At 42.8% G+C, this 20952-nt stretch overlaps 1 protein-coding gene across 1 annotated transcript; it reads right to left on the bottom strand.

Annotated features, from left to right (window-relative positions):
* Positions 1–5621: 5621 nt before the first annotated feature.
* Positions 5622–20544, bottom strand: LOC126100735 (endocuticle structural glycoprotein ABD-4-like). Its single transcript, XM_049911357.1, has 3 exons — positions 20478–20544; positions 12893–13032; positions 5622–7569 (listed from the first exon to the last, which is right to left on the bottom strand). The coding sequence occupies exons 1-3, from the start codon at positions 20487–20489 to the stop codon at positions 7296–7298; spliced, it is 426 nt and encodes a 141-aa protein (XP_049767314.1). The 5' UTR covers positions 20490–20544; the 3' UTR covers positions 5622–7295.
* Between the last annotated feature and the right edge of the window lie 408 nt (positions 20545–20952).

The following is a 20952-nucleotide window of genomic DNA, read 5'->3' as shown; positions in this document are numbered from 1 at the left end:
GCAGCGCGTCTCCTGGGCTCACGGCTATGTCGGTTGGACCCTAGACGACTGGGAAACCGTGGTCTGGTCAGACGAGTCCACATTCCAGTTGGTAATAGCTGATGGTTGGGTTCGAGTGTGGCACGACCCCACAAAGCCATAGACTCAAGTTGTCGACAAGGCACTGTGCAAGTTGGTGGTGGCTCCATAACGGTGTGGGCTGTGTGTACGTGGAATGTCTGGGTCCTCTTGTCCAACTGAACCGATCACTGACTAGGAACGGCTACGTTCAGCTACTTGGAGACATGTCACCGAGCCACACTTGTTCGAGATTGATTTGAGGAACACTCTGGACAATTCAAGCGTATGATTTGACCACCCACTTCGTCCAACATGAAGCCCATCGAAAATTTATGGGATATGATCGAGAGGTCAGTTCGTGCACAAAATCCTGCACCGGCAAGACTTCGCAATTATGAATGACTATAAAGGGAGCATGGCACAATTTTTCTGCACGGGACTTCCGACGACATTATGAATCCATGCCACGTCGAATTGCTGCGCTACATCGTGTAAGAGGAGATCCGACACTATATCACGAGATGTCCCATCAGTTTTTCACCATGTCTATCCTTGCACCTTACATAACCCATATGCACCTCAACATCATAATCGAGCAGATGCCAGAAGAGGAGTATCTACACTACTATGATCTCATGTGACTTGTGATGAAATAAAAATCGATAATTCGTTAATGTCTTTCGGGCTGCAGCTGTTAGAATAATCGACAAAGAAATTTCGTAAGTATCACTGTTTTGTCCGCAGAGAATAGTTATCTCAAGAAGGGAATGGCGGGTTCACATCTCGCCAAGGCTTACACGTCCCCCATACAGTACCGATCTCCCTCCAAGCTATTTCCACATTTTTGTAGACGCGAGCAAGGACATTTCTAGCCGTCGATTTGCTTCGGACGGAAAGGTACATGCCTTCAGATGGTTCAAATGGCTCGGTGCACTATGAGACTTAACATCTGAGGTCATCAATCCCCTAGAACTTTGAACTACTTAGACCTAACTAACCTAAGGACTTCACACGCATCCATGCCCGAGGCAGGATTCGAACCTGCAACCGTAGCGGTCACTCGGTTCCAGACTGAAGCGTCTATAACCGCTCGGCCACAATGGCCGGCGGTGCATGCCTGGGTGCCATCATAGTTCCATACGAAATTACAAATAGTTGTGGCGATTACCTTTCAAATAATAAACAGTTTCTTGCTTTCCTCCATTTGTGCAGATTTTATTGACTGCTCCTTATATTTACATCGCTGAATTATTAACAGTTGTCTAAGTGGTTACCTATGGCATAATTAACCCATTTCAAACTATCTTTAACAAACCATCATGTCAGAATGCGCAACACCCCCGATAACATACAAGATGAGAGGAGCGTTCAATAAATAATGCAACACATGTTTTTCAAGGCCAATGCCTGTTGAAGAAATTTGCTCACCTGTTGTAACCGCGTGTGCCACATATGCTCAGTACACCGGCCACGGCTGTGAAGGACTGATGTACTGAGTAACAGTACTCTACTCTACAGATGCTCACAAAACTTCATTGAACAGTTCTGCCTCATTCACTCTACAGCTGAGCAAATCCGCCATTGCAGAACTCTATCTAGGCAGCGGTCATACTATGGAATATAACAACACGGGGAGGAAGCTGTTGAAACTAAATCAGCGAGTAACCTTGTGAATGGAGTAGGTGGCTCTTGTTTAAATTCCGCGTGGAATCCTGCTCTCTCAGTTGTCAAAAACCTAGGGACACAGTTTATGCTCCTACCTCACCTGTTGGTTATTGATTTCAGTATCGATAATTTCTGACGCCGATTATCTTTGGTTTGTGATGGCGCTAGTGATTACAGTGAATGTGTGTGTGTGTGTGTGAAATCTTTATTGAGTTTCTGTGAAAACCAAGGTTTTAAATTCGCTTGCACAGCGCTTACTTGCGGCCGTTTCGTCTCGAAAATGACAGGGTAAGCTCCTGTGGAAATATCGATGGTTGTCGATGACGTCGTCTCGCTACATTATTGCAAATGATATGAATAAAACGTTAATCCACGGAGTGGCGCTGTACTACCTTCACTCGCAAGAAGTTTTGGCCACCGTCTTCTGGGACTCTGAAGAGGTTATGCTCTTTGATCTTCTCCCTCATGGTGCCAAAGTTGAAACTGAATTGTATTGTGCCATCCTTAGGTAACTGAAGTAATGACTTCAGCGTGTTCGCCAATATGCAAATGAACTTCTCCTTCTCCGTGGCAACGCAGGGCCTCACACAGGTCTGTGTACTCTATAGATGCTCACAAAACTTCATTGAACAGTTCTGCCTCATTCACTCTACAGCCTGGATCACGTACCTTTCGACATAAATGTGTTTGGCCCAATGAAGAATACACCCCGCAAGAAGCAGTACGGGGATGGTGTGGAGGTTATTGATGCAGCAAGACTTTCTCTCCGACGTCGACTTGTAAAGTGGTATCGTGCCGGCGTATAGGCCCACCCAGTAAGGAGTTTCATTCATACATCAAGAAAAATTTGGGATGGACGTAACCTTCATGTGGATAAAAGGGCATTCAGGCACTAGAAAAAGAACAAGCCAACGCATATGACAAAGAAAGTATTACTGAAGGCACATTCCAAGGCATCAGACTTCCGTGTAGTGACCTTGTACGAAAAATACACCAGCAAGCACACGAATAATGGGACTGTGAGAAAACAATAACCCAAAGAAACAATCGTAGATTTTTTCCCGTACTCAACCGCAGCTGCCAAAGAAAACATGGAGTGAGTAAATGACACCAGAGCTCCAAAATGAAAATGAGGTAACAGCATGGATGCTATCCTAGTCCTCTCTATACAAAACTGAAGTTACACATTCCTCAGGGTGCCGAAGGAGGGATGTAGAAGGAAACGTTTTAAATCTCACCAAGCACTAAATACTGAAACACAGTAAACAAAATTATACCACAAGTTGAACCAGCTGAAGATTCCATTGCCAGCATCTGTAACAGTCCTCATAAGTGCGAATGACCTAATGTTATATCATAGGAACGTACTGAAAAGATTCGCATTACAGTACTTAATTTTTTTTAATGTTTATATCTGCAGTCATGTGTATATGTTTATCACACCGCACTCATGTACCTAAGAGTCTCGGACATCAATATTTAACTTCATTTTTGTTTTGAATGTTTATGTCTGAATATGTAAACATGTATATGTCGTATGTAAAGTACACAAGCGGCAAGACGCAGTCAATACCTTCGCTGCACAGTGCCGATGGTACTGTTACCGACGACTGTGCCGCTAAAGCGGAGTTATTGATCGCAGTTTTGCGAAATTCCTTCACCAGGGAAGACGAATGGAATATTCCAGACTTTGAAACATGAACAGCTGCTAGCATGAGTTTCTTAGAAGTTAGGGGTTGCGAAGCAACTCAAATCGCTTGATACGGGCAAGTATTCAGGTCCAGATTGTATACCGATTAGGTTCATTTCAGATTACGCTGATACAATAGCTCCCTACTTAGCAATCATATACAACCACTCGCTCACCGATACCTGCAGATTGGAAAATTGCGCAGGTCGCACCAGTGTTTAAGAAAGGTAGTAGGAGTAATCCATCGAACTACAGACCTATATCATTGACGTCGGTTTGCAGTAGGGTTTTGGAGCATATACTGTATTCAAACATTATGAATCACCTCGAAGGGAACGATCTATTGATACGTAATCAGCATGGTTTCAGAAAACATCGTTCTTGTGCAACGCAGCTAGCTCTTTATTCGCACGAAGTAATGGCCGCTATCGCCAGGGGATCTCAAGTTGATTCCGTATTTCTAGATTTCCGGAAAGCTTTTGACAGCGTTCCTCACAAGCGACTTGTAATCAAGCTGCGGGCCTATGGGGTATCGTCTCAGTTGTGCGACTGGATTTGTGATTTCCTGTCAGGAAGGTCGCAGTTCGTACTAATAGACGGCAAATCATCGAGTAAAACTGAAGTGATATCAGGTGTTCCCCAGGGAAGCGTCCTGGGACCTCTGCTGTTCCTGATCTATATAAATGACCTGGGTGACAATCTCAGCAGTTCTCTTAGGTTGTTCGCAGATGATGCTGTAATTAACCGTCTAGTAAGGTCATCCGAAGACCAGCATCAGTTGCAAAGCGATTTAGAAAAGATTGCTGTATGGTGTGGCAGGTGGCAGTTGACGCTAAATAACGAAAAGTGTGACGTGATCCACATGAGTTCCAAAAGAAATCCATTGGAATTCGATTACTCGATAAATAGTACAATTCTCAAGGCTGTCAATTCAACTAAGTACCTGGGTGTTAAAATTACGAACAACTTCAGTTGGAAAGACCACATAGATAATACTGTGGGGAAGGCGAGCCAAAGGTTGCGTTTCATTGCAGGACACTTAGAAGATGCAACAAGTCCACTAAAGAGACACCTTACACTACACTCGTTCGTCCTCTGTTAGAATATTGCTGTGCGGTGTGGGATCCTTACCAGGTGGGATTGACGGAAGACATCGAAAGGGTGCAAAAAAGGGCAGCTCGTTTTGTATTATCACGTAATAGGGGAGAGAGTGTGGCAGATATGATACGGGAGTTGGGATGGAAGTCATTAAAGCAAAGACGTTTTTCGTCGCGAAGAGATCTATTTACGAAATTTCAGTCACCAACTTTCTCTTCCGAATGCGAAAATATTTTTTTGAGCCCAACCTACATAGGTAGGAATGATCATCAAAATAAAAGAAGAGAAATCAGAGCTCGAACAGAAAGGTTTAGGTGTTCGTTTTTCCCGCGCGCTGTTCGGGAGTGGAATGGTAGGGAGATAGTATGATTGTGGTTCGATGAACCCTCTGCCAAGCACTTAAATGTGAATTTCAGAGTAATCATGTAGCTGTAGATATGCATTTATGTATCTTATACATTTTAAGAGTGCATCTCATGTAATTCTATAAACGAAATAAAGTTGGTGAATTGGTAGATACCATGTAAAATGAAATGAATAAATAAAACGAAGCCAGCTTCCGAGATAACCTGTTTGTTTCCTGTCTGCCTAAACACCCTGATATCCATATTTAATGATGTTTCTTCTTCCTGCACACATCGTATGAAACGCATACGTTTCGTTTGATTGATGTCAATCAAGTCCAGCGCCTAGTAATCAAAAATAATCAATTTTTTTTCTATCACTGGTAAAATTTCCCATTCACTAAATTTTATTATCCAACATGGGCTCGTTATTTAATAAGTTACCACATTGTAGACATTGAATGTGTGTTATATGGGTTGATCACTGAATGCATTCCCATTCTACTAAGAAATGAGTGCACAAAGTGGAAATTATTAATACCGCAGCATTTATTGAGTACAATCTACTTCACTGAGATTGAACTGTCTGGTACGTCGACGAAAGTGGTTCACTTACTAAGTACCTCTTTGTGACAAGTTAATAGAGATTTTCGTTGTAGAATAAATGTTGTTTTTCGTAATTCTGTACTGAAAAATTACAGAAAGGCAATGGTGACGTAGAGCAATTTAAGTGCATGAAAATAAATCGGTAGACAAAGTTTTTACAATAATTCCTGAATTTATTTCATCAAAAAATATAAATATATGTAGTTTCAAACATACATGTTGTACAAAAAATGGACTAAGAAATGGACGCCTTCATCTCGATAAAAACATTAATAAACCATGGAAAAATGTCCAGAGCTATCCACACGCGGTAAACTCTTGAGAGATGTTACGTCCATTCGTACGTGCACAGTATAGGTAAGTACGTTAACCGGAATGACGCCAGAAATTTTATCCAAGTTGGAAGTGCTTGGGTTTACAATAAACAAAGCTCCACGAAACACCCCAGTCAGTAGTATAAAATTTCTGGCGTCAACAAGCAACAGATCTTAAGCTTCAGTACAATATAATAAATTAAATGTGTTTGGCGCTGGAAGACTGCCACAGAGAACCACCGCATATCCTACAATTCTTCGCCACCGTTTGCAGCACATTCTGAGGTCAGAGGACTCGCAGCAGAACAGTTCCCCAGCGGGGCAGCTTGTGTTTAATCTGTTACATGGCGGCAGTAGTGGGTTTACCACTGCAGCAGTATCCGCCTGAGTCATCGGCTATAACGAGAGGAGCGGCGAGCCACGCTGCCGCCGTCCGTTTGTATGAAAAGCGAGGCAGGAATTAGAAATTTTAATTACGTATTGTCTGAAGGGACCGGCTACGTCTTATTGCTCAACGGAGCTGGAAGATTGCTGCCACGAGCTCGCTGCGAATTAAGGACGTGCGAGGTGAAGCAGAGAGATACGACGTCTGCTTGACCATGAAAAATAGAAGAAGGTTTGTGATGTTTAATAGAGTCCTTGGCACGTTTACTTTCCTTGCACCGGTAGGTTGAAACTACCATCTGGGCATGCAGAAGCTTGTTTCTGTAGTAGTAAGTGAAATGTGCAGAAGCGGAAGCGGAAAGTAAGAGACTACTTCACCGTACAGAGCTAGTATGCAGAGTGGCTATCACTACCATCTACAGAGAAGAGGAGCAAAAACAATAAGCATTTTTACTGTAAGATCGAAAACCTACTAGTAACGGAAAAAGGAAAGGAAAGAAACAAGATAAGAGATAGAAAGAGAAAGTGGGAGGGAGACCGTAGGATTAATACAGTGCACAACCAGATACCACGGAAGAAACGAAGAAACAACGCACAAGGAATTGTATTATTCCTGTAGCAACACAGTTTCCAGAAATTGTATTGAATTTTGCTACATATGCAATGCGATTGGAGACACAACTTGTAATAGGGAAGTCTATAAAATAAACAAAGTAGAAATCATCGAACTAGTTACTAGAAGACACATGATCTATTCACAAAAAGGAAGAGAGGAAGACAAATGGGAAGATACAGTGAAAGAGGAAGGAAGAGAAACACAACGTCCTCCCAGACATTATAGAGGAAACATTCTAAATACTCTGCCCTTACTTACAACTGAATGAATCATTATGCTTCTGGAGCAGTTCGAATCCAAGAAAGTAACTTGAACTTTCGATCCGTTTGAATGAACAGGTTAACAGGTGATGGTCGCCTGAAGTGGTCTGCATGTGCCTCGGTCCATATAGATGAGAAGTTCTGGGGGCTGGTGGTTTACTGTGGATGCTTCCAAAGCTGCGTCGTCCGAGTCCGTTGTCTACGTCGTCGTCGTCACCGTCGTCGAGGTCGTGGTCGCTGCCGTAGACACGACCCCGCCTACTTCCTTCCGGCGTTCTCGGGCTGCGGCGGTTGGCTAGCGATGAAGTCGAGGGCGCGCTGGATCGCCGCTGGGATCGGTGGTGGAGTGGGCAGGTGGGCTCCTTGGGGCTGGAAGCCGTTCTCGTCGGCCGTGTAGGTGACGGTGTAGACGACGCCGTCAGGTCCGGTGTACGAGTACGACCCCTGGGCCACTTGTGTCTCCTGGTCGACGAAGCCCAGGTTCTTGACGAAGCCCTTCTCCTGGGCCAAGATGCCGTTGCCCGTCTCGTATCTGCCACAGGAAAGGTCACAGTGAACAACTGCTCGTGCGACATTCCCCTTGTCGTAGGTGTCAGAATACAGCATTTGGGGAAAGACATGTAATACAATTAAAGTGGAGCTACTCACAGAGGTCCACTACAATTATCGTATGACAGCGAAACTTCGCTGATATTCTACCACTTTAATGCGGAGCCGATTTACGCCGGAAAAAAATAGTTCCTATTGTCGCCACGAGGTGCAAATCTGGTGCTGTGAACGCGAGAAAGATATATATAGAAATGTTTCCGTATGTAATGCATAGGGGACGTGTGCAGATAAGCCCAAACAACTGGAAAAAGTCATATTGTTGATTTTATTATTAACCGATGATTACTCAGTTTGCTCAGTATCAGCACCGAGACGTCGACACGGTGCTTTACTGCGCCAGATTTGCACCTGGTGGCAAAAATTGGAACTATTTTTTTCCGGCATAGTTTGGTTCCGCATTAACGCATTAGCATATCAATCTACTTTCACTGCTATACAATACTTATAGCCAAAACTGGATCTCCGTGACAGCTGTACTTTAATTATAACCGCCTGGTTCGGTATCTAAAAATAAAGAGGCCCAAAAAAGAATGGAAGAGGACGAACAAAGTACTCGATGAAAAATAATGTATCGTAAGGGGCAATTTTCAACCTTCACTACAAGGATCTAATGACGGACAGGAGTGGGATTAAAATTTAGAGTGGGAGAATATCAGTTGATTCACTGGTGAAAGTGAAGATGAATTACAAGACCTGTTGAATGGGATGAAAAGCGAAATGGGCACATAATACAGATTGACAGTAAAACAAAAGAGTAGAGGAAATGTTGTTATCTACCAACATAACATCAAACGGCATGAATATAAACAAAAGTAAAACACAGATACTTATGTGTTGTCGAATTACGTCAGGCAACGCTGACGGAATAAGATTAGAGAATGAGATAGTAAAGTGAATGATACGGATAACAATAGAAGCTTTAGGAATGTCGTGCTACAGAAGAATACAGGATTAGACGAGTGCATCTGACAACTAATGAAAAAGTACTGAATAGAAATGTGGAGAAAAGATATTTATGACACTGCTTCACTGAAAAACAGGATCATTTGAAAGAATACAGCCTCGGGCAAAGAGTAGTAGTGAACTTGGTGATGAAGGGAAGTGTTGGAGGGGCAGATGGTAATAATGTTAGCGTGGGAGACCATGATCTGATACTAAAACGGTTTGAGTGCATGTAGTGTGAGAAGTGATACACAGATGGAAGTCATTAATGTAACTTCTTCTAAATAGTGACAAATGTGAAAAGATTGACTGAAATAATACTTTTCACAAGTAATTGCTTTAGTTTCTGCTTTACTTCATAATCTTCCTCTCGCTAGTATATATTCAAATCCCACATCGGACAGTTTACTTTAAAGGAGTGCCGCCAAAATTAGTAGTGAGTCATTAAGATAACATTAAGTAGTTGTACACAGAAAATGTTAAAAAACGAACAGAAAATTTAAACGGAAACGCAAAAGAGGGCTCCGAAGTAAACTGTATCGAGTATTGCTAACGCAATTGGAAGTTGAGCGGTTAAACATAAGCGTATGTCTCGTACTTACATTCATGACTCAGGTCACAGGCTAAGCACTTCTTTCATTGAAGAATGCTGTTAAATCGTTTTCAGGCACACCACAACAAAAGCACCCTGTCGTCCGAAGACATGATTGTACGAGATACGCAATGTTTTCTTCCTTCGACCAACTTAAATACAACTGCCACACCTACGTCGTAAGTGAAACTTAGAGACTGAAGCTGTGTAACTGCAAATCACATAGCACTTCCTTCTAGGGTAGTAATTTATTAGTCATGGTTCTCACTTTTCGTTGGTCATTCGATAATCTAAAATATTAAAATGAAGCTGAAGTGCATTAACCACGTATATGACTGCGTGGATCGGAAAATAAGGAAACATTCGCACTGTTGCTCCCGCCCTCCTGTTTAATCAATTACCGCGGACTTGCCTCTTTTACAAGGAAGATGATTTGTTTTCTCAATCGTTTACGGGCTTATGGCTTCAAATATTTCTTCACACTGCCAGATATGTATTACCGAGCTGTTGGCATATTACGAAGCCAGCTTCTCGTTCTTGTAGCTGACCTAAGTATGTCTCAATTGCAGACTTGGTAGGTTTTTTAAAGGTCGCCCGAGACAGTGTTTGTGGTAGCAGAAGAAGCGTTTTATTGAATTACCCATTGGCTACGGAATCCACCGACGGCGCTCTCGTGACTTTCGAAAAAAACCGCTTGTGAAAGCAGGACTCTCAGCCATACATTTTCTTCCACACCTGTCGGACGATTTTTTCGGCGTAAGCAAACACTACCGGCATGTTGTTGTACTGTGTATCGATGTAAGGTTATCGACAAGTGTTGTGGTAAATAAGCACGTTAGTGTCACTTGCTGTGTAGTGCGATATATTGGTCTGCTGCTACACCTGACGAATTGTTCCAGCTTTCACTTTACAGGTCACAAGCATAATGTCAGCAGCACACTTTGGAAAACTCTGGACGGTAGACGAAAACTATCTTATGTTGCATTCTGCAGTTTCTGAAGCTACACAAAGAATACGTACGAATCGACCTCGGGTGCTAAGAGAACATAGTGGGTGTGAAACGCTTTCGCTTTACCACGCGAAATCGTGGGTGGGTCAACAGTGTTCACCTCTCAGCTGGAAAAGCGGTCTTGTGAATTGTCTTACGTCAGAGCGCATCCATAAAGAAGCAAATAACGGCCGGTGTAGTTCGTTACGACAGGTACGCGTCGAAGCCCGCTGCGGTTTGTAAGACGATCTGCCCAGAACGTAATCTGCAGTAGCCTATAGCGTGGTGGGCCAAGAGAAAGTCTTACAGAAGATTTCTGTGACTTGAAAATAGATTTTAAGGATTGGGAACGTGGATATCCTTTTCCGGAAAGACACAGTGCCTCCTTTCTCGCCGCTGACACTCGTAGAAGTCGCCCGCTTAACTCCGGCTGACCTCTACAAGTGTCATCTGGTATGTAAGTATTCCTTGGAGAAAGTTGCGCTACACTGAAACGCTGCACATAAATTTCATGGCTACTGCGCTGAAGTTCCGTCGTTGTAAGTTTCCATCTGGAGTGTCACATATTTCCATGCAACTTTGCCGAAATTTCACAGCTGCTGCAGGTTAAGTGTGCGATAGAAGATTTCACCAAAATATCAACGCAACGATCTCGCACGTTACCGTTGAAATTTTGTTCAACAGCGGGTATCAATTTCCAGAAAATTATTACTACAGTGATTGCTTGCCATCGCAGTTTCTTCCACCATAACCGTTTAAAAAAAGATACAAATATTGGTAACAGCGATCTGATTGTCTTACAACAAAACACAACAAACCACTGGCCTAAGATACAGCAACACTCTGTTTTCCACTACATTGTGAGTTGTGTACGTCTTGGACGAAATCTAAAATTGTCGTTACTCCATTTATTTAAGTACATAGTGCTTAGGAAATATTAGATATTTTGAGCTTGACAACAAGATTTGTAACAATAAATCAGCTCTAGAACGAACTCTGGAGGCCCAAGATTTTCTGCTGTGGTTCGCCAGCGACTCTGGTTAGTCCCTATCACAAAGAAAAGCTATCGCAGACACCGATTTCTCGACCTCTAGGAAATAAAAACTATGTACTGATATAATAGAACAAGAACTGGATGCCGATTTGTAAGGCATAGATGATCGATATTAGACAGAGTGTATGAAGACTTGCAACGAAATAAAGCAGACACCACCGATAACGTTTATTCGACACCACAGATAACGTTTATTCAGCATGGGATCTCTTCATCGCAGCTCACCCAGTTAGTACGTGATGTTTGTAAATTATGCACAGAAACCCCTCTTGCGAATTATTCTTCCTGTAGCTCAAAACCAGATCAAAATCTCAATAGCAGTTTCTGAGATTTTTTCCGAAGTAAGTTTGTTGGTTGGTTGGTTGTTTTGGGGAAGGAGACCAGACAGCGTGGTCATCGGTTTCATCGAATTAGGGAAGGATGGGGAAGGTAGTCGGCCGTGCCCTTTCAGAGGAACCATCCCGGCATTTGCCTGGAGTGATTTAGGGAAATCACGGAAAACCTAAATCAGGATGGCCGGACGCGGGATTGAACCGTCGTCCTCCCGAATGCGAGTCCGGTGTCTAACCACTGCACCACCTCGCTCGGTGCGAAGTAAGTTTGTAATTGCAAAAATGTAAGTTTGTAATGGCAAAAATATTTTTACGTGATATAATTACAAATTAACAATTCACTTATAAGAAGAAGAATTCTCCTTAATCAATAAAAATAAAATAAAATAAAATAAAATAAAAAACTTTTCTGTGTGTAGCCGGTTTCGGTAAAACTAAGTTACCGTCTTCAGATATTCAGAAAGGTTATTACAAACATCTTGTATCAGACACACACAAAATCCGCCAAAACATCGTTTCCATAACATAACTCGTCTTGCCTATCAGGGCGGCAGAAGAATTGTGACGTAAGCAGAAATTTTAATTTTGACGCGCCAATGCGTCACTCATTTCATGTTTTATGTACCTGGAAATTGAATGGAAAGATTTTGTATGTATCTGCTTTAAGATTTTTGTTATAATCTCTCTGAAGGTCTGAAGATGTTAAATTAGTTTTACCGAAATCGACTGTCTACAATTAAGTTTCTTATAGCGATCTTGGCTAAGAAGATCTTCTTCTCCTAGTTAATCACCACAGATCGGCCCCTCCAGTTCAATATGAGTAAAGTAATAAATTAACCATTTTCAGGTTTCTTCCTTTACTTGTGCTCTGAAACCTTCCTTTTACCTATATTTCAACGGGATGGCTTTAATGAGTGAGTTTACGAGTTACGCAAAATGGATGTATATTTTGATCGCGCTGACCTACATCATCAAGGGACCAAAGACTTTAGTATGAGGCATAAATTTCAACTTGACACCTCTACTCGTTCCTGACACACAGCGATTTTCACAGACAGACAGACAAAGAAGTGATCTTATTAGGGTTCTGTTGTTACCATTGAGATATCTAATCATAAAAATGAGCATGTTCTCGACAGAATTGGGAAGGAAAGGTATAAATGGAAAACACAAGGAGTAGAGATTAGAATATAACCAACAAATAAGCGAAGACTTATTTTTAAGACCTAGTCTAAGATGAAGCGGTTGACACAGGAAAGGAAAATGTGGCGGACCTCGATGTTTGTGGAGTTGGCGGATTCTCACTCGCTAGACGGAGCATTCGTGTAGGGGTCTTACCCGTATTCGTAGGATCCGTCGGCGGCTGCGTGCGGGACGTTGTTGTAGGCGATGATGGGCACCGCCCTCAGGTCGGCAGGGCTCAGGTTGTACCTCTGGGCGGTGGCAAATGCCAGCAGGGCAGCGACGATCAGGGAGACCTGTAAACATAGAGAGGCGTCTAGAGTTGTCGGCGAGGACACGGAACTGCAGAAAATATCTAGTCGTGTTCTGTAGTTTAGGAGTTTATAATGTAGATGACGGTGATGGGCCCTGACTGTGTTGCTGATGAGAGACAGGAATTCGTGTTACGTTATTTGGGCACATAAATGTCTAGAACAGACCCAGGACAGCTTAAGGTCCCCATGAGACTAACAGATCTCTAACAACAGTGTCAGGGTTTAGACTTTGGTGAACAGTCTATGGATTAGTATGAAGTGTACACCTCCAAAATTTGACTTTGTAAACAACCAACGTCACAGGAATTTAAAACCCTGAGATTCATAGACGAATATGTACTAAGAAAGTCACCACCGCTGCTCCCTTGCTCGCCATAAATTGGTCTGTAAGATTCCTCAGACCTCTACGGACAAGCATTATCTGGTTGAGCGGCACCACGTTCCCGTCAATCAGTTGACGTCGCTTACAAAGCCTGCTTTCTATGAACTCAGCCACTCATGACAGTTTGTTCAACAAATGAAATGTTTCAAGACGACTGAGTCAGCCACCTGTGTACAACTTTTCGGCATGAACATTTCCACTTGCGGCTGTCAACGAATTTCATCTGTAGCAATTGCAGTTTAAATAATCATTATAAAACTAACATACTTGATCCTGCAGCGCACACTGTGTATGTCGCAGGTGAGCTGCTTGAAACGGATCGAAGTCAATGGCGGCATTAACGTGAACAACTGGCGAAGTTGAAACTCTGTTGGCATGCATGACTGACGAAACTGAAACTTGTAGACGCCCATAAGCGGGAATGATCATGTTCGAGTGAAAAGTGCCTCTGCAACATAACTGACGACAAAAGAACAATGATCACACACAAATGATGGGAAGCTGAAAGACCAAACTGCATGCAAAGTGCCCTGTACCCTCAGCAATAACGTAATCTGACACGCTCTGAATTTACAAGAAAATAAAATGGGGAAGTTAACTCCTATTTTCTACATTACAGCAAAGATTTACGTAAAGTTTGACTTCGGAAGAGTGTGAATCAGTGAAAGAGGAGACTGAAACAAAAAGTGAAATATATGATCAAACTGCACAATTTTTGTTTCGTTGTTTATTACTCCCACTAATTCTCAAGGCTACTTCTCCTTTTGAGAACCAAGCATTGAGACCGCATAGTAGATTTCACATATCTTATACACTGATAATGAATGAAGGTACCGCTTTCAACGTATCGTGTTACACTTGGACGTTAAAGCAAACGGGTGAGTAGAGTACAGCACGGACAAGCTAGAGGAATGAAAGATACGCTTTTCACAAATAGGCAGCAATACATCCGACCAGATCACCTGATGAAAGTTTAGTGGCTATAACAGACAAATATTTCTAAATGCACAGTGATGTCGAAAATTGCCCATAAAATTAAGGGAATAAAAGTCTATGTGAAAATATTTCTACATTTGTTGCTGTTTTAGTTTTCAGTCCTAAAACTTATGTATTTCTCTACGCTAGTCTATCCCGTGTAAGCTCCTTCATCCCTGCAAAACTACTGATGCCTGCATAGCTTTGAACCTGCTTTCTCTATTCAAACCTTGGTCTTTCTTAATAATATTTGGCCTGCATACTTCCCCCTAGTCTACTATTAACGATTCATTCATACCTCAGAAAGCATCCTGTCAACCGATCCTCTCTAATCAAATTGCGTCGTTAACTTCTTTTTCCCCCTATTCGATTTTATAGCTCCTCACTAGCTTCTCGATTTACCTATGTAACCCAAGCATTCTTCTGTAGTACCACGTTTCAAGGGGTTCTTTTTTCTTCTTGTCTGATTTGTTTACCGTCCAGGTTTCATTTCCATACCCTCTAGGCAAATATTTACAGAGAAAAATTCCCAACACTTAAATTTAAATTAGATATTAAATTATCTGTCGCTTTCAAAAAGACTTTTCTTGGTGTTGCCAGCCTTCATTTCATATCTTCTCTATTGTGGTTATTGTCAGACATTTTGCTGCCCAAATAGCAGAACTAACACTTTTAATCTACTCCAATTTCATCACTGTCACCTGATTTATTACTAGTATACTCCATTAACCTTGTTTTCGTTTTACACTATTTTAGAATAATAATTTAAAAATTTAATTTGGATCTACTTCTCGAATTTTCACTACGTAGTGCCCAGGTGGCGCAGTGTTTAGTGCATCAGCCTAGTGAGCAAGCGACCTGGGTTCAAATCCTGGCCCTGGAACAAATTTTAATTCATCGCTTCGACCTGTTTTCATTATCAAAGATAAGTTGAAACTTAATATCTCTCTGGAACATGTAATTTATCTGATTAAATCTCGATTTGTGTTTCTTTCGAAAAACGAATGATGTTCGAGCTACTGAGTCAAACTATAATCCCAGGTCCTTTTTGAGTCCATCTGCCAAATTTCGCGAATGTTGGACACATTCATTAGTAAAGTAACTCGAGGAACTTTGTCGAGAGCAGGCGCAGTAGCTGCTTACCCCCAGCCGCGAGGAAGCTTCAACCTCGACCTGGGAAGACAGTACTCATTTCGCGGCGTAAATTAGTTTTACGTCCGAGTCTAGGACCTTGTCCCCCTTGGTGCGGTATGTTCCGTCAGTGGGTCGTTGTGCGTTAATAATCTGGCCTTCCGACACACGTGCGTTCAGCCGACCGCAGACGCCTAACGGCGTACTAAGGGACGGATTTATGCGTGTCGGGTGATAAACAGCGACACGTAACGCGTTTGCCACTACCTACGCGTCTGGCTTAGCGCCGCGGTCACTATGGAAGTTGGGAAGAATTAAATAAACGAAACTAAGAAGGTCCTCCTATATGTAAATGAGTATCTTGCTGGCACAATTTGTTTAATTAATCGCTCCCGAAACCGGTTTCCTGGTCCTCCTCCAGATGCATTATGGAAGGATGGACGAGGTGTCCAGGTGTTCCGAGAGAGCTAATTTGAATTTTTAGTGTTTGCGCGCAGCGACATGTCCTGTAAGACAAATGGGCTGTCCGGATTTCCTTACATGCAACAAACAAATTCATCCACCAGAATCAGCGAGTAATATTTTCTCTAATATAAGCACAAATCCAATGAGGTGGCACCTGATCTTCCTTGTACTGCTGCGTTAACCATTTACTCATAGTACTGTCGCAAGTTAATATGTCAGCACACGGATATTGCTTGCCCATACGCGGGTGTGAAAGTAGTTTCGCCTTCCTTTCTGGCTCTCAAAGCCAGCACAGGAAATACCCACGAATACATTTGAAGAGTTATCTATTTTTTTTCTCACAATCATATAAAATATGTTGTTTCCGAAGTCTTATATGGGTTTAGTCAGACAGGCGAAGTAACGGTTACCCCAAATCACCTGAATGTTTTGCGGGTTGGTCCCTTTAGTAACACATCCTTCTCTTTTCCTGCACCGTCCAGATACGGAGCTATTGACCTCAATAGCAATGCGGCTGTAAGCTCCAATCTATTTTTCTGCCCTCAACTCCCAGCCGTGAAGCACTTGAAGTGCAATAAAATGCCAATATTACCTGGAACGTCTGGTAATTTAAAGGCTTTAAAGCGCTAGTCTCATAACCTGTAAACGAGATCGGTAACGTGCTCTGATGTGATGGCATGGAATCAGACGTAACGTGTTCGAATCCTGGTGGTGGAACAACTTTTCACTACCAACCTATGTCCGACAAATGGAGGAGAGGTGGTGGTATAAATTTCCTGGTATGCGTTTTTTCCGCCGGTGTCCCTGGTTTAAAAGTTCCAACTCTCTCTTTGTATTTCATGGCGTGACGATAAGTAGCATTGTTGATGATAATTCCGCCAACAATGATTTAGGACATTCTCATTTTCCTGCACCATCAGAGACGACCAAGAGTTAAAGATCGTGTAACTTCTTGAATTACTTACGTTTACTCTTACGTTTTAAAGGCCTTCATCAGTGTGGTATATATAAATAAATAACCCCGCTGAAGGTGATTTGCAACAGTGGCCGAAACATTGTTCTACACAAGGGTCTGACGAGGTAGGTACGTACACCATAAAATCTTTCTTAAGAAGAAGTCAACCGCGGAATCCTTTGCTGTCCAGTGGGTTGGTAATTACAGCCTAGCTGGAAACAATGAAAGAAGTTCCGTTGCTATGCCTTAATCTGCTGCCAAAATATCGAATTTTCTGCCAGAAGCATTTGATAAAATTTGTTTCAGGACGCTCAACGGCAGTCTTTCAAAATATGGATTAAGTGCTTAATCAGAGTAAACTCATCCCTTGTACGCAATATTCTTGGGAGAATGGCTGATGGACATATATTAACGACGTGAATGGCTTTTTGGCAGTGAACAATACAGAGGTTGCTTATCTATTTATAAAAGTGGATAGTAAATACGATATATGGGGGCGTGCCTGTCTACAAGCACTTTTATACCATTTCCTTAGATTGGTACTTGCATTAAGAAATATTTCTCGGTGTTAGTAGTCAATTTTTGTCATTCCTGTGTGTGCATGGTAAAATACATTAGAGAAGCGCTCTGATTAAAATTTGCTGGTGTGGTCCCTGATCTGACCGCGAAGTTTTATCAGCACAAGTCTAGAAGAATACAAACAGCAATAGTACGATCTAGAACAGAGCTTTAGGCAGTAGTCAGTCAATCGGTAATCTGAATACTTGCAGTCAGTCTAATTACACAATCGAGCAACACAAAACTGAGCTGTGGGTGACACATTTGGAAATTTTGGTAACTGCTGTGGACTGAGAGACGATCAGAAAACAGCGCTGCGGACTGTATGATACGCGTCTGCGGGAGCCCTCGAGATCTCGAAAGACGTCGTCTTGACCCCAGTCACGCCGCTCTCAGCCACGTGGCGAAAGCCCGACTCGTAGTGCGTGAGACAGTAGTGACCTACGCGTGGTCTCCCACTTTGCAAGGGCCTAGTCGGACGCGATGCTCAAGGCTGAACTAATATTTGAGGCAACTGTTTGGATAATTTGGAGCAGAACTGGTCAGCGACCACCTTGGCTTCACTGGAAGTCTCTTCCCCATTAAGAGTTAAAGCTTGACATCGATGCCTGTAGAGTAACGATTCTTAGAACAGTGGCAATTACCATAAATGGAAACATAATCTTGCGAATTCTATAGCCCCCCGAAACCTCCATATTCCACTGAAAGAAACAAGTAAGTACACAGCAGAGGAAGTCAGAAGGTAGATGCCCGTAAATTATAAAGATGGATTAGACTGAATACATTACCTTATGAGAGTAGACAAGAATTTTGGGAAAACAGAAACTCTCGAAAGGCAACTAGAATGCTGGGACTCAGTTCAAAATGGTTCAAATGGCTCTAGGCACTATGGGACATCTGAGGGAGTCAGTCCCCTAGACTTAGAACTACTTAAACCTAAATAACCCAAGGACATCACACTCAACCATGCCCGAGGCAGGATTCGAACCTGCGACCGGCTCCGGACTGAAGAGCCTAGAACCGCTCGGCCACAGCGGCCGGTGGACTTCAGTTAGCAGCGTGAATAAAACATGCGACTAGCGAGTTATAAACCCTCGTCAAAAATTTTATAAATAGGTAAATGAACCGACAACCTTAGTCTTTTCTTCGACCGTTTCTCAGTCTTTGATACATCTGTCAACAGTCACGTTCCTAAAAGAGTTTCTGTAATACAGACTGAGCAGTGAATGTTTTCAGATTCTGGAAAAAAATTGTCCATTGTAATAAGTATGCGTCAAATCTTAGCTTCGTCGTGTTTTTGGAGGTAACCAGATTTGAAATTGTTGCCCACTTTACAACTATGCAAAATGTGCTGATTTACAGTCGTGGTATCTGTCGCTCTCAACCTTCCCCTGGCATTTCTACAGCGTTACAAGTGATCGCTAGGCTGAGATATCGAATTAAAGCTATCGAATTAATGTCGCGCTGATTGTGACGATACGATGAGTTTTGATGGCTTCATATGTCCAATCGGACATGTATTACGTTTTCTGTGTTGTTCGCTCATTACTTGAGGCGAATGCTCGATTCTTCAAACAGACACGGCCGATGGAGTCCCTCTCACATACAGTAGTCTACAACTCCAATTATCTCGTAACGACGGAGAGTTATTTTTCTTTTTCTTTCAGAGCTCTTGGTCGCCACGTGTCTTACCTTACACCACTTGTTCTAATTCCCTACGAATCCTGATTTCATCCTAACTCATTGATTCCATCTGAAGTCTTCGTCTAATTTCTAACGTTTCTACCTTTCTCGCTGTTCTTCAGTCTCCAAGTCTCTGTTTCGTACTTACTCAGGTTCCTTACTCCAGTACGGCCAGCTCAAAACTGTTCTTCGTACATTGTCAATAATGAATAAGAGTTTCCTGCCTAACGTCATCACTGCCAGCAGAAAATTTCCAATAAAATACATTAGATGGTAAGACTGAATTTAATCGAGGCGGTAACACACTAACACAGATTGGGTGTCGGGAGAATCCCATTTCGGATATAGAGATTTTTTTCAGTTTTTTCCAAAGACTCACGTGATCCGTTACAGAACGATTCTTGAAAAATGAGTTAGACAAAATTTCATTTCAGTCTTTTCAGTCATTCCTTTCTGAAACAGGAAGAGGCCATAATCTCAAACCTGCCTACCTTAGAACTGAATCAGGTGCTGTAATGGATATCTCCTCAGGGATATTTTGTACTAGAATGCAGCGTCGTGTCATTCCAGAAACGTTCTTACAATTATTTCGTATCGTCTGCACTGACCTATTTAGGATGGATCGGTAAACTAAGCGAAATATCGCAGTGGTTGCGACTATCTTCGGTACCATCAGGACTCATATCCATTTTCTACCTGTTCGTTTTATGTTACCGTAACTAGAAGACACTTTAAAATCATCCCTGTGAAGAAGCGGCCAGAAATATCGTCGTCCAAGTAAGGAAGTTCCGCATCTAAACTGGATCACAAGGTGGCATTATTAAAATCAGGCCTCACTTGAAACAATGACTACAGAAGGTAACACCTTATGAGTTACTACACTGCGCCATGTTCCTTTTGGAAGTTCTTTAGTAGTCGACATTTAGAACCTTCTGCTTCGGTTTTTCTTCAGGACTCTTCTATTATTTCCGATGTTAGGCCAACGGGATATATTGAGCGAGTCCTGAACCTTAGCAGAGTGGTCGAAACATTGGCTGTTGAAGAAGTTTGAAGAGGTCGATGTCAGGACCTAACACGTTAGAAGATGTTTACCATCAATGATCATGAAAGTCCGCTGACTTATATAATAAATATCGAAGTCGTAACGGCATCGCTATATAATTCTGAATCTGCAAGTCAAAAATCACATATACGTTAAAGCAGAAATGTATCTTAAAATGGAGTGTCCCACGAGTGGGTCACAAGATAACCGTATCAGAACAGTGGTCGAGTTCGTACCAGCTTCATCATCTCTGCGGCTGCGGCTTTGGAGCTCGGTCGTAGGAGGAAGGCGTCGATGTGGACTGTGCTGCCGAACGTGTGGCGCGCGTATTTATACTCGGCGGGCGACTGGGACGGCAGTGGCGGCAGCGGCGACGCGGGGGCAGGTGTCCACAGGAGAGGTGTGGGGGCGGGGGGCGTGATGCAACGCCGGCGCGTCTTCACTGCGGAGCGTCCGAGACCGCACCGCCCCCAGCCACGCCGCTCCGGCGTTTTTCGCAACCCGCCTTCCACCCACAACCCGGTGGGACCCCTACACCACCGACACCGTTGCCTCGCGTCGTTCCCTGCATCGCGCTAACAATTTCCTCCGCCCAAGGTTACTTAATTCTGTGCGCGTACTTCAGAAGGATACCACGAAAATCTTCCCTCTTCTCTGCACGATTGTACGGAGCGTTACGAGGTAACCGTCGAGAAGGAACCGGCATTTTAG

This window comes from Schistocerca cancellata, chromosome 9 (assembly GCF_023864275.1).
Source record: "Schistocerca cancellata isolate TAMUIC-IGC-003103 chromosome 9, iqSchCanc2.1, whole genome shotgun sequence".
Taxonomy (NCBI): Eukaryota; Metazoa; Arthropoda; class Insecta; order Orthoptera; family Acrididae; genus Schistocerca; species Schistocerca cancellata.
Note: the sequence above shows the minus strand (reverse complement) of the source record. Positions and strands in the feature narration are given on the sequence as shown.